The sequence below is a fragment of the Cheilinus undulatus genome, linkage group 21, assembly GCF_018320785.1.
Source record: "Cheilinus undulatus linkage group 21, ASM1832078v1, whole genome shotgun sequence".
Taxonomy (NCBI): domain Eukaryota; kingdom Metazoa; phylum Chordata; class Actinopteri; order Labriformes; family Labridae; genus Cheilinus; species Cheilinus undulatus.
In genome coordinates, this window is record NC_054885.1 from 18,773,982 (window position 1) to 18,787,539 (window position 13,558).

Genomic DNA, 13,558 nt, shown 5'->3' on the forward strand with positions numbered 1-13,558 from the left:
AAAGTAAAGATAGAGCAAGATAGAGAAATGTGGTAATGAGTAAAGTTGCTTACGTTTTGTCCATTCAGCATACAACCACTTTACTGCTTGCTAAATTGTAAGTAATGTAAATCGGAAGAAAATAATATGGTGAATTACTGAATCCCTCCTGTGGCTGCATGCTCTCACCTGCTCTGTATGGAGAACAGGCACATCCCAACTGACTGGAAGAGGGGCTGATCTGGAAGGCAAAGGGTGATGACTTCTCTTGGTGCAGGGCAAGGTCTTTGCACTGATACTGCTGAACAGGATCTGTAATCCTCCAACACCAGCAGCCTGAACAGTCGAGCTTTACACCTAAGAGGTCTACAGTAGACTGCATCCTGGCACTTTGGGTCCTCACTTAGTGCTTTTGGGAATTCAGTAGGGGGTTGCTTCCAGCCTGTGTTGACTTCCAGAAGGTGTTCGACTCAGTCAGTAGAGATGTCCTCTGGGGGATTCTGGAGCTCCAACTTTGCTGATAATGCTGTGATCCTTGTTGTCCTCATAGGGGCTCTTAACTCTCTGAGTAGGCTGAAGCATTGGGAATGTACATCTCCTGAGCCAAAACAAAGATCCAGGCATTTCGGGATGCCTTAGAGGCTGCCATGGAATCGGTGTCTGTGAATGGTTAGTGTGGAAGTTGTAGAGTAGTTCACCTACCATGGCAGCATGATCCATCTGACTGACTGCAAGGCTGAGATCAACTGCAGACTTGGACTTGTGCCTGAAGCAATGGGTTCGCTGAGCAAGACAGTGTGGCGTTCCTGGTGTATCTGAGCATTTAGACGGAAAGTTAGTCTTACAGTTCTTGGTCCTCATGGTCTTTCTATACACTTGTGAGACCTTGACATCAAATGATGGCCAAGGGTGCCTACTGGACTCCTTTGTGACAACTTCTCTTCGATGCAGTTTTTGGTATGTGAAGTGTTGAACCGGCATGCTCCTTGACTGGCCAAACTGACCTGACCTGAATACAGCCACTCAGCACATCAGAATTGGACATTGCAATCTATATAAATGGCAAATGAGTGATATATTTGACTGTTTTTCATCAGAAAACACTACAATGCACATAAAAGACAAGATCAAAAGCAAGAAAAGATGAACCACTCTGTTAATAGTGGGCACAGAGAATGACACAAATTAAAGGTTCACAGAGGTTCACAAGAAAGCAACACTGCAGAAAACCTCAAGTCGTAATGCATCCATTGTGGCCATTGCCTTGCCTAGAAATAAAACTACTTCAAATGACTTTTTCTGAGTGCTTACTGCTTCGTTTTGCAAATTACAGGTTCCTCACAATAGCTTTCAACTATGCAAGACCTAAATTCTGTTCAATAAATACTGACAGCCTTTATTGGATTATTCACAAAGTTCAAAATACTTTGTCACATAATTTTCTGTCCAAAATAAATTCAGATTGATAGTTGCGTCGTGTCTTGTATTCCAGTGTCTTTTACATTTTACCCAGTGTCTGTCTCATCTCTTTAGATCTGTGTGGGGAAGCTTGAAGATGGCGAGGTTTTTCTGAAGCTGAGCAGTGGCAAGAAAAGAGGGCTGGTCCCAGCTGATTCCATCGAGGAAATCTGAGCCTCTTTGTGGTCATCAACCACCCTTCTACTCCTGCCCCCCTCTTCCCACAGGATGTACCCTTCATCAAACTATTATCAGCCCCCACCCCTACCTGTCTCTTGGCTAAAAGACTGCAGCAGCCGCCCCATCCAGTCCTGACTGACTTCAAACTCAGACAAAGTGGATGAAAAACAAACTCTTGTACAAAGAGCTGAAGCTGCAGAAGAACAAAGGGTTTGCAGCTGAATTGGTTTACTGTCTTTAATCGTCTTTCATGAAATGCACAGTTATGCTGCAGTCGTGCGCTTAGAAAAGAACTGTCTCTCTGCAGCCTCTGTAGATTTATCATACGAATACAAAAATCAATGTTTAGTTTGACAAAGGCTGTGCAACTCAAAAGGCTTTGAATAAGCTCCTCAGAAGCCAATTCTCATTATGTTTTTACCTCATCAAAGAGAAATCTACCAACGTGGGAGTCCTGTCTCTATTATTTTCTTGTTTAGTATGTTTCATTTCTTGTAAGGGTGTCTGGATTAAGCTCCATGTTGCACAACTGGAAGCACTCACCAAGGACAACCACTGCCAGCCCTAAAAAAAGCTATACTGCCTGTCAGACAGACGGCAGCATCAGATGAAAGCAGCACACATGATCCAAAAAGCTTCGTAAGTGTCAGACTGAGTTATAGCTTCGCTCACCAACTCGAGAGTGAAGAAATGAGAAGATTTGAAAAGGAAAATTGGAGGCTCCAAGGGCCTTTTCACTGGAAGCTCAAAAGAAATTTCCCCTGACTTCTTCAGTCAGAAATAACAATGAAAATGTGATACAAAAAAATCATCTTTTTCTTTCTGACTCTACCGTCAGAAATAAAAATCAGTCATGGCGTTCCAAACTTTCTTGTTTATTTAAGAGTGCTTCCCTGTCTTTTCTTTGTGGCTTTTCTTTCGTCCAGGAATACATTCCTGTTGTTTTGTTGATAGCACAGACACAGCAGTGATTCTCTGGGGTCTATGTAACTGTTCAAGGCTGGAAATATTCCTGCTTTTTAACTCTGCATTGACATTAGGGGTTGCCACCTTTTTCAGTTATAAATGAGGGAAAATATTTTGTTTGCAGTTCAGTGCCACAACATAGTTGGTATATGTGAATACAGTGTATAGGCTAAGCAAGAAATGTGTACTTTTATTGTAGTTTTACTAAAACTGAATTATTTTGTAGGTTTATATCAATCAACCTCTATTTTTCCCTAAAAGGATATCTAGACTGTCTAATACCACAGATTTTCTTGTGAGAATAATTTTCAACATTTTTATAGCAGAATGGCAGACAGTTTCACAGTTTGTCATTCAACAATAAAATGATCACAGTGGAAATAAATTACTCCACTTTCAACTTAGAGCTCTCTGTAGCCCCCAGAATGATATTTCTTGCACTTTTTGCTGTGAGTTTCTTGTGCATCTCTGGAGCAGCATGTTACAGTTTTGTGGTCTGTTGAAACTTCATGATGGCTTAACCTCCTGAGACCCTGCATGCACATAAGAGAACCAGGTCACATTTTGAGTTTCCTACAACATACAGTAGAAATTAATTCTCCTATTAGAAATAATTGTCCAGAATTTCCATAAACGTTTAAGTCATTTGCTTGGACCCTCTGGAAAATACACGTCGACATTTTTAGGAGGTGTCTTGACAATTTTTGGGGTTATGGCAAAATCACTGTAAATTTGGGGGAATTTCCTCTGAAATATTAATTAACTTTCAAGAAATTTTGAATTTGTTTGGATTTTGGGGGGTATTGTTTTGAAATTTTCCATGAAATTCTGGCAAAATTTATTTGGAAAATTATTAGAAATTTGATTATTAGAAAATATGTTTGGAATTTGCTTTGAAATTTTGGGGGATATGAGGAATCTTTTGTAAATTTTGGGGAATTCCCTCCAAATTACTCCTAAACTTTCTTGTAATTTTGAGGAATTCATTTGGATTTTTGGGGGTATTTGTCTTGAAATTTTCCATTATTTTCCATTAAATTTTTAATGATTTATTTGGAAACTATAGGGAATTTGATTAGAAAATTTGGTTCAAATTTGCTTTGAAATTTTGGGGGATATGGGGAATCTTTTGTAAATTTGGGGGAATTTCATTGGAAATTTGGCTTGGGAATTTCCTTTAAAATATTCCTGAATTCAGGAAATTTTGATGGGATCTGTTTGGATTTGGGGAGGAAATTTGTTTAGTAATTTTCAATTTTTTTTTTTTTTTTAAATTTTGGAAACTATGTGAAATCTGATTAGAAATTTTGGGTTGAATTCGCCTTGAAATTTTGGGTAATCAGTTTCAAACTTTTCAGGAATTTTCATGGAGTTTGTAAGGACATTTTGGGGTATTCAAAATTTCCAATGAAATGTCAGTTAATGTCTTCAAAATTTAAGGGAATTCAGGGGGATTTGTTTATGTTTTGTGAATCTATCATTCTTCAAAATGGAATTTTCCAGGATCTCCAGAACTTTAAATGGAACAGTAATTCATCCCTGGCTTTTAGTTCTTGTGGTCCAGCATCAGAAAAAGGACTGCCTTCACATCACTTTTTGGTGAAAACTGCTTCCTGTTCAAAGACAAGTCTTAGGTTGTATACTTGTCAGGTCCTACTGGTCTCAAATAAGTGGGAGAAAGTAAAAATGCATTCCAAACAAAAGCTCTGGTCTCAGGAGGTTAAAGTGCAGAAGTTGCTGATTGGTTGGCATGTTGCAGTTGAAAAGTTCTTTTTTCTTTTTCATCCATATTTGTACACACACTTATGCACCACAAGGCAACCATACAACACCATCCACGAACAATAGGCATTCAGCGTTCAGGATTAAGTGTTGTTGATGCTGAGGTACATCTGATGCACCACAGGGAAGCTGTGGCTTCGTACATAATGCAACAATTTCTAGGTGTCACTCAGACAAGTTCAGTGCAGAATAGGATATTGGCCGAGACAGATCTGATTTGGGATCAGTAAAGTGTGGTCTTGTGATGAAGGAGAATCAACATCAATATAAAGGCAAAAGGGCATCTCACTGGGAACAGACCAAGTTAGTTTGAAATATGCAATGTCCTGGCTAGTATGGAATGACTGGCAACCCTAGGCATGGCAACAGTCAAAGAGGTTACAGTTTTGCTAATTCCTAATTTAATCAAACAGCTTTCTTAATTCCTCTAGGAGCAACTAGTTCAGAGTAGCTTGTACATAAGCACATCTTACATCAGAATTAACATAAAGGTAACATCAACAACACATCAGACCCACTATCTACTCAGATATGTTTGTACTCTATTCCTCTAACATTAGCCCAAACTGTCCTGATACCTGTTTTAACAAGTAACCAGCCAAAGTTGTCCATAGATGTCAGCTTTACAGAGCTTTACATTGCCTGTTTTTGGTACTCCTTGCAGGTTAACATCCTCATTCCTGTTCTAAATGTCTTTATACATTTCTCTGGTTTGTATCTCAGTTTAACCTGCCACAACCTATAGACATTTTATCTCAATTTTCTTTATCGGAAAAACTGCCAGACTTGCTGCTCCTATTAGGTGCTATCCTTCTTTGTGGTTGTTTACATCTAAGAGGTACAGCCAAAAGCGAAGGCTCATTCAGGCCCCGTCCACACAGACGAAAACGGACCTGCGCAGGCGCCTTAAGGGAGCTACGCCATGTGTAACGTAATCGTTTCGAGAAAGATGTGGATAGCCATCCACACGGAGATGAAACGGTAGTCGTTTACAGATTTATGCACTCTGGGACCCGTTTTTAAAAAGTATTGTTTACAGTCGCCTGACATGCTGTTTCGGTGTAGATGAAATGCCGATATGACAAAAAATTTTTGCGTATATACACCTGAATTCGTTTCTGTGTGGACGGGGCCTCAGTCTGAAGGCCTAGTGGAAGTTGGCGACATTAAGGTGGGACATAATATTTGACCAGCATTAATTGCCAACAAAAAATAGTGTGTTTAACTAACTAGTAATTCTAGTAAGGATATCAACATTTATTTTAGAGTGAACTTAACATGTACATCCCTAGTTTCACTGTCAGCCTCTGCAAGTAAATGTATCTGTCTTTATTTTGACAGGTCTGTCTATAACTGTGCAGTGGCAGTAACCCATACTGTAGATGTAAAGAGCTCTGGACTTGATTTATCATCTTGTCTCCACAACTTTCTGCCATGTTGTGTCACATCCCATCTGCTTCTCTACTGACACTTGATGTTCTGCATCTTGTGGTTCATTAAGTTTTTGAGGGGGTACACAGTTGGCACACCCAACAGACGTAGGGGTTGTGTGAACGTGTAGTTAAAAGCAAGTATATCTCCAGCCTAAGGCAAAGATGATGCAAGAGAAACTGTCAAAGCAGGGGGGGTGAAACTTGCAAGAAGATGAGGAAATAAAGCATGGCCAGTCTGCAAGGAAAAACAATAAAATGTGATTCTTTCCAACAAAAACAAGCAAGTTTCACTCACAGTTTTGACGAAGGGTGCTTGAAAAGAGAAGCTGAGAGCAGTGGCATCACTGCTGAACCGTTATGAGTCACTGCAGGTAGTGGTGTACCCATGGGTGCGCGAGTCATCGATCAAATGTCAAACTGTCACCTCCATCTTCTCCTTCTCCTTTGGCCTGTCTTGCCCTCTCTTTATAGATGTGCCTCGTTAGATCTGACATGAAACGAAGGCATGTGAATAACTTTCTCGGTGTTATGGCTTTCATCGACTCATTCATCCGTTGCATAAGATGTATTCCTTTAAGAGAACGTCGTATTCCAAGAGGACAGAACATTCGAACATTTCCATTTCCTTTACAAGGTTGAGAACGCGAAGAGAGTGACGCACAGAATAAAACAGCAAAAATAATGGCACTGAAAATACTGAAATACTGTTTCTCAGTGTCTTCTTTCAGAGCATACAGAACATCTTTTAGTCTACATGTCTGTACGTGAAAGGCCTTAGAGAATGTGAGAAATAAGCTTATCTTCTAGTAATAGCAAGAACCGCACTTTAATTTATGTTGTTGGAATAAGTTGTCATCTTTGTCAAGGTATGTCCTTCATTGTAGCTGCTGTTGTATTTAATCATTCTTTTTCTGCAACCTTACTTCCCCATGGAGCTCTTTAGTCTGTCTTTGTCAGATATCACTGAAGTCAGTAAATATCAGAAGAACAACATAGCAGCAGCAAAAACGATCCAGGAGAGAAGGGTTGTCCAAGCAGAACTGGATTCATGATTTATCCATACTATGTCTCACTGTGTTTCGTTCTATGTAACACCGTCTGTCTAAGCCTTTGAGAATTCAAATGTAAAGTGTGTGTTTGGATTGTCCGGGTTTTTTGATTGGCCACGTACCTCAATAAAAGATCTTTACAAAACCCTATCTGCCCATTTCATGTATGCAGTCAGACATATGAATGAGCACATTAAAGAAACTCCTGCATCTTTAATCGGATTCATGGCCTATTTAGTCAGAGGATAGCATGGAGCTGCTAAATAAAGCTGCTTTAACAGCAAGCTTCAGTGACGTCTGTGCATAATATACCAGAATCCATCCACAGAGTCCTCTGTGCACAGAGGGAGACCAAAATGTTGCTGAAAACAAAGACGTTTAAGTATCATGTAAGGGCATTCTTGGAGGAAGAGTAACTGAGCTTATCATTTAGTCACATAGATCTAATAAATAGACATAATACTCTACATTGTTTTGATTTGGCACTATTTTTGTTGGTTCTACAGAATTTCTTTAGGTTGAAAGAACCAACCAAGCTGCTATGAAAGCCCATTTACTTACTTAACCCTTGGAACCCCAGGCCAGAGTTTGTATTTTTGGTCTGCCAGTATTTTTAACGCAAAAATGCCTGTAGAATCTCAACCCTTAAAGCAAAATTACATCGATTTTTTTCAGGACAACCTGGGCTATCAGAATATGTGTGCTTCATATCAGATGCATGTTTAAAAAGTTAAATGGTCAAAAAGACCAAGTAAAAGAACAAAACAGAAACTGAATATCACAGGACTTGTACAAATGACACTTAGATCAACAATGAACAAGCCTTTTAACATCTGCATTTGGTGCATTTACGTGGCAGCGTTACAGCGCCACGTACAGGCTTGACATATGCACTACAGCGTTTTCAGTCGTTTCGGTGGTTTTGTGTTTACGCAGGTATTTCCTGAAACGATTCCATCTTTACGGAAAACTTGTTCAAAACGAAACTGCAATATATAGTTTTTGTTTCTGTTTGGACGGGGCCTTAGTTCCTATAGGCCTTATGTATCGGGGGTGGGGGTGGGGATTGTCTTACAAACACACTATAGAAACTATCATTTTCATTTATCTCCTAAAAACAAATACACACTTTGCCCATATTTGATATCCCAGTGCATAAAATGTGAATGAATTCCATTTAGGATGACAAATGTCCTCTTTTCATTATTTGGGTCATAGAGGACAGTTTTTCTTACCTTTCAAACTTGCAGATATTTATCTTGTCTCTTTTTGATCTTTGTCTGGTCCTGATTGGTCGCTACCGCTAAGAAAACAATAGACAAAGTATTTCATTGCAAAAAACATAACAGTCATATTATTATGGATTTAGTGATGTGGATTGGTAGTATCAAAGCTCTGAATGTCGATTAAAAATGTTGCGGAAGGGATTAAAAATGCAAGGAGTTGTCCATAGACTGCCTAAAAGGGAACCTTCCAATTACTATTTACTCCATAAAGATCCGTCTTATGGTTCCAGAGATATTGTAAACGATGCAAGCACTTCCATTTTGGATTGTTGGCGATCCTGTGGGGTTAAAGGTGGTAATAACATTTTTTCAAAAGTCTAAATTATAAATATTCATCTTAATTACAAATTTAAAGTTATTCATATTTATGAGATAAAAAAGTCTCACCATATAAAAACGGGAAATTTTAGTTTAAAGAATATACAGTGCTTAACAAATTTATTAGATCACCACCCAAAGTAAGGTTTTTGCCACAGCTGCCCTAAATTAACAGCATTTGTGATTACTAAAATCATTTTTTATGTTTCTGCAATGGTTAATACATCAATATGTAGAAGCTCTTTAACCAAAAAGATATTTTTAATGCTAAAATATAATTATTATTGTTATCTATGAATTTTCACATTTACTGATTTACAAAAAAACTGAAAAAATAGTAAAGCACATTAATATTTCTTGATCAATATGTCAAATTATAGTTATTTACTTGCATTCCTGAACAGAAAAATGAGTTTTGGTGGTTGAATGTTATGCTTGATTAATTTCTGACTTTTCAGAGAAGCCCAGTGAGCCAGCTCAAATTTGGGTTAATTCAGTTTGAAATCCCTCATTCCTGAGCTCACTGAAAATGAAAGCGTCCGCATTAAAGCACTTCATGATGCTGGATGGTCTCTGAGACAAATATGACAGGTGGTCTAATAAATTTCTTAAGCACTGTAGATATTTTTTTGAAGATTTATTTTTGGGCCTTTATTAGATAGAGGACGACAGTGGATAGAGTCAGAAGCAGGGTCAAGAGTGGGGTAGAGACATGCAGTAAAGGGCCTCAGGCCGGATTCAAACACCAACCACCTGCATACATGGGGAGCACCTTAAACCACTAGGTCACCTGCTCCCCTTAGTGCAAAGAGCTGACATTTTTTCTGAGAATTCCGACTTACTATCTCAGAAGATTGGCTTTTATCTAATATTTTGCCTTTTAACTCATGACCTTGAGGTTTTTTTTAACATAACTGAATATTACGTATTTTCTCCTCTTTAGACTATTGCATTTAGCCGGGACACCAAGGAAAATCCTTATTAGAATTTTGAACACAAAGTAAACGGCATCGAACGAATTAATAGGCAATCTTTTGGGGTTTAGTAACAGGGCTTTTGCTCCCTTTTTGTACAGTCTTTAAGGTTTTGGAAGACTTGGAATCTGCTGCTGATAGGTTTTATGATTATTCGGGGGCATTTTGGGCTCTTGAGGAAATAGACAATCCTCTGAAAATGAGCTGTGCTTATTTTGTCATAACAGTAGATAAAAATAATCCACTATTTTCACTGTTGGCTGAATTTCTTCATATGTAAGACCCACTGTACTTGTACAAGTTATTGATTTTGGGATTTCAACTTGATTTTGTCTGGCACGTGCAAACCTCAGGTAAACAAAAGCCTAGTGTTCTGACAGAAGGGATGTCTGGTGGATGACGACTTGGCCGAGTTTCACCATCAATAGTGGCTGATGGACGTCTGTAAACACTCGAGTGTGCCGCCCATCTGCTGTGACTCAGAGTCCTCTCAAGTCGATGAAACTTGGCCGGAGCTGGAGAGTGTTGTTCAAGAGTCCAATCTACTCCACCTTCCTCATTCCTGCATTTTTCTACCTGTCTCAATCTCACCCTCTTTTCTTACTCACTTTACAAACATTTACACTGACCCTCACTCTCTACTCCCCTTTCTCTTCATCTTCTGGCTCAGTCTCACCTCCTCTCTCTCTCTGTTTCTGTCACTGCAGCCTTCACGTTGAGGTCTCTCTTTGTTGCATCAATCCAGCTCATAGTTACACTGGAGAGAAGCAAACAAGGTAATGGCTATATATTTCCTTTTCCCTTGTTTTGACGTATGATTAAAGTTTCTGTAAAGGACAAACTGTCTGCAGTCTACTATCCATATTTAATTGTGGGGATGCATCCAAGGTAGCTGCTGAAAGCAAAACTGCCTCTTAATAGGGTCTCATTTTAGTCGCCCACTCACACTCAGCTCGGCCATAACTGTAGTAAAACAACAGGAGGGCGACAATTAAGGTCTGGTGTAAATGTGTTTATTTCTGAAATGTGGCCCTGCCACATATCTGGCCGACCCTGCACGGAGCCCGCAGGGGTTTGCTTGTGCTCCTGTATAATAAATGTCCACTATCATTATTCACAATGTCCCCTGGTGGTATTATTACGTCTCCTGACCTTTTCGAGTTGCCTCCGAGCGAGTGTCAGGACTAACAGCCTCTCCGCCTTCTGCCCCGGATCAGGTGAACAGCGAGACGTAACATCGATAGAGACATACAAAAAGAGAGCGAGTGAAAGCCAGAGAAGCAAGAGAAAGGATCATGAGACAGAGAAACAGAGAGAGCACCAATTCCACTCCAGAACATCGTGTTCCCGCTCTGATTTCTGTCATCGACACCGCTCTTTTCACTTAACATCAAAATGTTTGAGCAGGATTTTTGGAGGCTACTGTGCAGTTTCGGCTTTAACCAGAATTACGAGACCAGGGGAAAGAAGCTAAACCTAGTTTGACTAGACAGGTTTGAGCCACAAGCTCAGCACAGATGATCATATTCATACTGTGAACAGTTAGGCTGGCAGTTTGGATTACAATCATTTCCACAACAAGCCATACCATCAAATCAAAGTAACTGAAAAAAAAGCATTAAACCTATCTGAAAACTCATCCTCAAGGTTATGCAACAGTCCCTAGGAAATATTCTTAATGAGTCAGGGAACTGGACAAGTGTCTAAAACATTTCACTCATCCCACTTAGATCCAGACAGAGCAAAAACACTTGCTCTGACCCTGAATGATAAAATCGAATTTACTTCTCTCAAAGATCTTTACACAGTGGAAAGCAGAAGTCCCAGTATTTAATCTAAAGTTTCTGAATTTGTCACTCTTCTACATGGTCATTGCCAAGTGTTCTTGGATGATAACTATAGAACTTCTTCACAAAGAAAGAAAGAGTTAGATGAGGACATTTGTGCCATTAAAATGTATGCAGCAAAGAATGACAGTGAGCAGAGAGCTGGCTCAGTCCAATGTTACAAAATCTATCTGATAACAAACATCTGGAGAGCCAGTCTTCTCATTTTTACCTCTTGGCTTACAAATGTGTATTCATAAAGTCATGCATTATCTTTTAAGAATGTCAGTACAAAGTTTTTTCTCACACAAACTATATGGATAAAAGTAACTGGCATCACCTATTAATTATTGAATTCAGGTGTTTCAATAAGACCCATTTCACCACATGGGACTGTGTTTCAGGGTTTGGGCAAGGCCCCTTATCTGCAGTGAAGGTCAATCTTGATGCTTCAAGCATACAAACACATTTTGGACAACACTTTGTTTCCAACTTTGTGGCTGCAGTTTGGGGACGGCTCTTTTCTATTCTGACATTACTGTGCCCCAGTGCACAATGAGTGGGCAGAAATTCCCACAGAAAGACTCCGAAATCTCGTGGAAAGCCTTCCAAGAAGAATGGAAGCTGTTACAGCTGCAAAAGTGGGGGTGACTCCATATTGAGGTACATGTATTTGAATTATGGCTGTTAACATTGATCTTGAAACCTTAACGCATTCAAAAAGATAATAAAACAATCTAGTCTTATGACTGAGTTTACTTCCGTAGGCCTCAAGCGCAGATGTTTGCCTGAGGGTGAAGAGGTGAGAGGGGGGTCAGACATAGCCAGCAGTGACATAAAAATGGGAAAATGTAGTTTTTGATGAGAAATTTCAATAAATACAGTTGTGAATATGTGTTTATATTTGAGGTATATACAAAAAGATGTGACAGACTGAATCAAAGCTTTTTAACTCAAGCACTACTCAGCTAACACCACTTCGAGTTTAAATATTTGCTCTTATTTTGTCTTTCCACCAAACTAAAGAAAGTATCCATAGAGGCATCAATAAGGGCTCAGACCAGAACTTTCAATGTGCTGTACATAGAATTAAAATAATTAAAAAAAAACTTGATAACAACCTTTAAAAATCTAAAAATGTAACTTAAACTATTTTTTAAAATGCTGGGATTAACCATGATTAATCACAGTGTAGTGTTGTGATTAACTTAAGTAATTTTTTTAAATGGAGTAGCAGCACTAATTTGAATAGACCATATTTCACTCCGTAGGTCTTAATGTGACTTTGAAATGTCTGGTAGGGCCACAAAGTTATGGGGGGAGGGGATTGAGTTCCCCGTTACAGGAGGGCACAGCCAGTGGCAGAGAATAACCACTGTCCACAAAATATGAATGAGATACAGCAACAGAACAGCAACTTCAAGTAGTTCACACTAAAGTTGTCAAAATGATAGATTTCTCTACATTTCTTAAAACCACATGCTTTAAACAATACAATATACACTATTTTTATGTTTTATTGTAAGAAAATTATAAAAAATTTGGCAAAAAAAATCTAATTATATTTGTATTTCAGTCCAAAATTGAGTGAGCAGAGAGAAAGAGGCAAAAATACAACAACAAAAACAACAAAAAATACTTAAGGTCTTTGCATACTGTTTCCGTTATTTTTGATGTATTTTCTCCCTGTATCTGTAATCTTAAAATGAAAAAAAAGTCATGCGCTCAGGCCTTGCACGCTTGACTGCACCAAGAAAATTTGGCATGCCATCGATTATGTTCCATGGTTGATATCCACACGATGCATGGGCAAATCCCTGTTTGAAAGGGAGGTTTAAGTGTGAGGAAACAAGAGGGGAGGGATGGGGCACTTGACTTGGACAGATCTGAAAAAAACACAAAAAATCATACCTGTCCTAAAAAAATTTACAAGGCAGAAAGTTTTGGTGTCAGTGTGTACACATGATTAACACAATAGATGGTTTTTAATTTTAATGTGTGAAAAATTTTGACAGGAAAACAGACTGGGTGTGCAAAGACCTTTACTCTCCTTTTCTTACCTGAAGAACATTTTTGAAAATGTGTTTTTTTGGCCTTGGCTTTATTTGTTTCCTTAAAATGTATTTATACATATTTCTTATTAGACAAGCTGAGTGCACCTTTTGTTCAAATGGCAAAAAGTAAACTCACCACGTGTGGTTTGTGGTTCTGCTGCTTCAAATCCTCAGCAATCAGCACACGTGTATGTTTCTTTTTATAAGTGTGTAAATTTCACACTTTCTGCTTCCACTGGGAGGACAAGAGGCA

At 38.9% G+C, this 13,558-nt stretch overlaps 1 protein-coding gene across 1 annotated transcript in view; it reads left to right on the forward strand.

Annotated features, from left to right (window-relative positions):
- Window positions 1-2,393, forward strand: part of LOC121529584 (SH3 and cysteine-rich domain-containing protein 2-like) — a 29,563-nt gene extending 27,170 nt beyond the window's left edge. Inside the window, exon 8 of the mRNA XM_041817523.1 lies at window positions 1,513-2,393. Within this exon, the coding sequence (XP_041673457.1) occupies window positions 1,513-1,611 (99 nt within the window). The 3' untranslated portion in view covers window positions 1,612-2,393. The remainder of the gene's footprint in view (window positions 1-1,512) is intronic.
- Window positions 2,394-13,558: the final 11,165 nt, after the last annotated feature.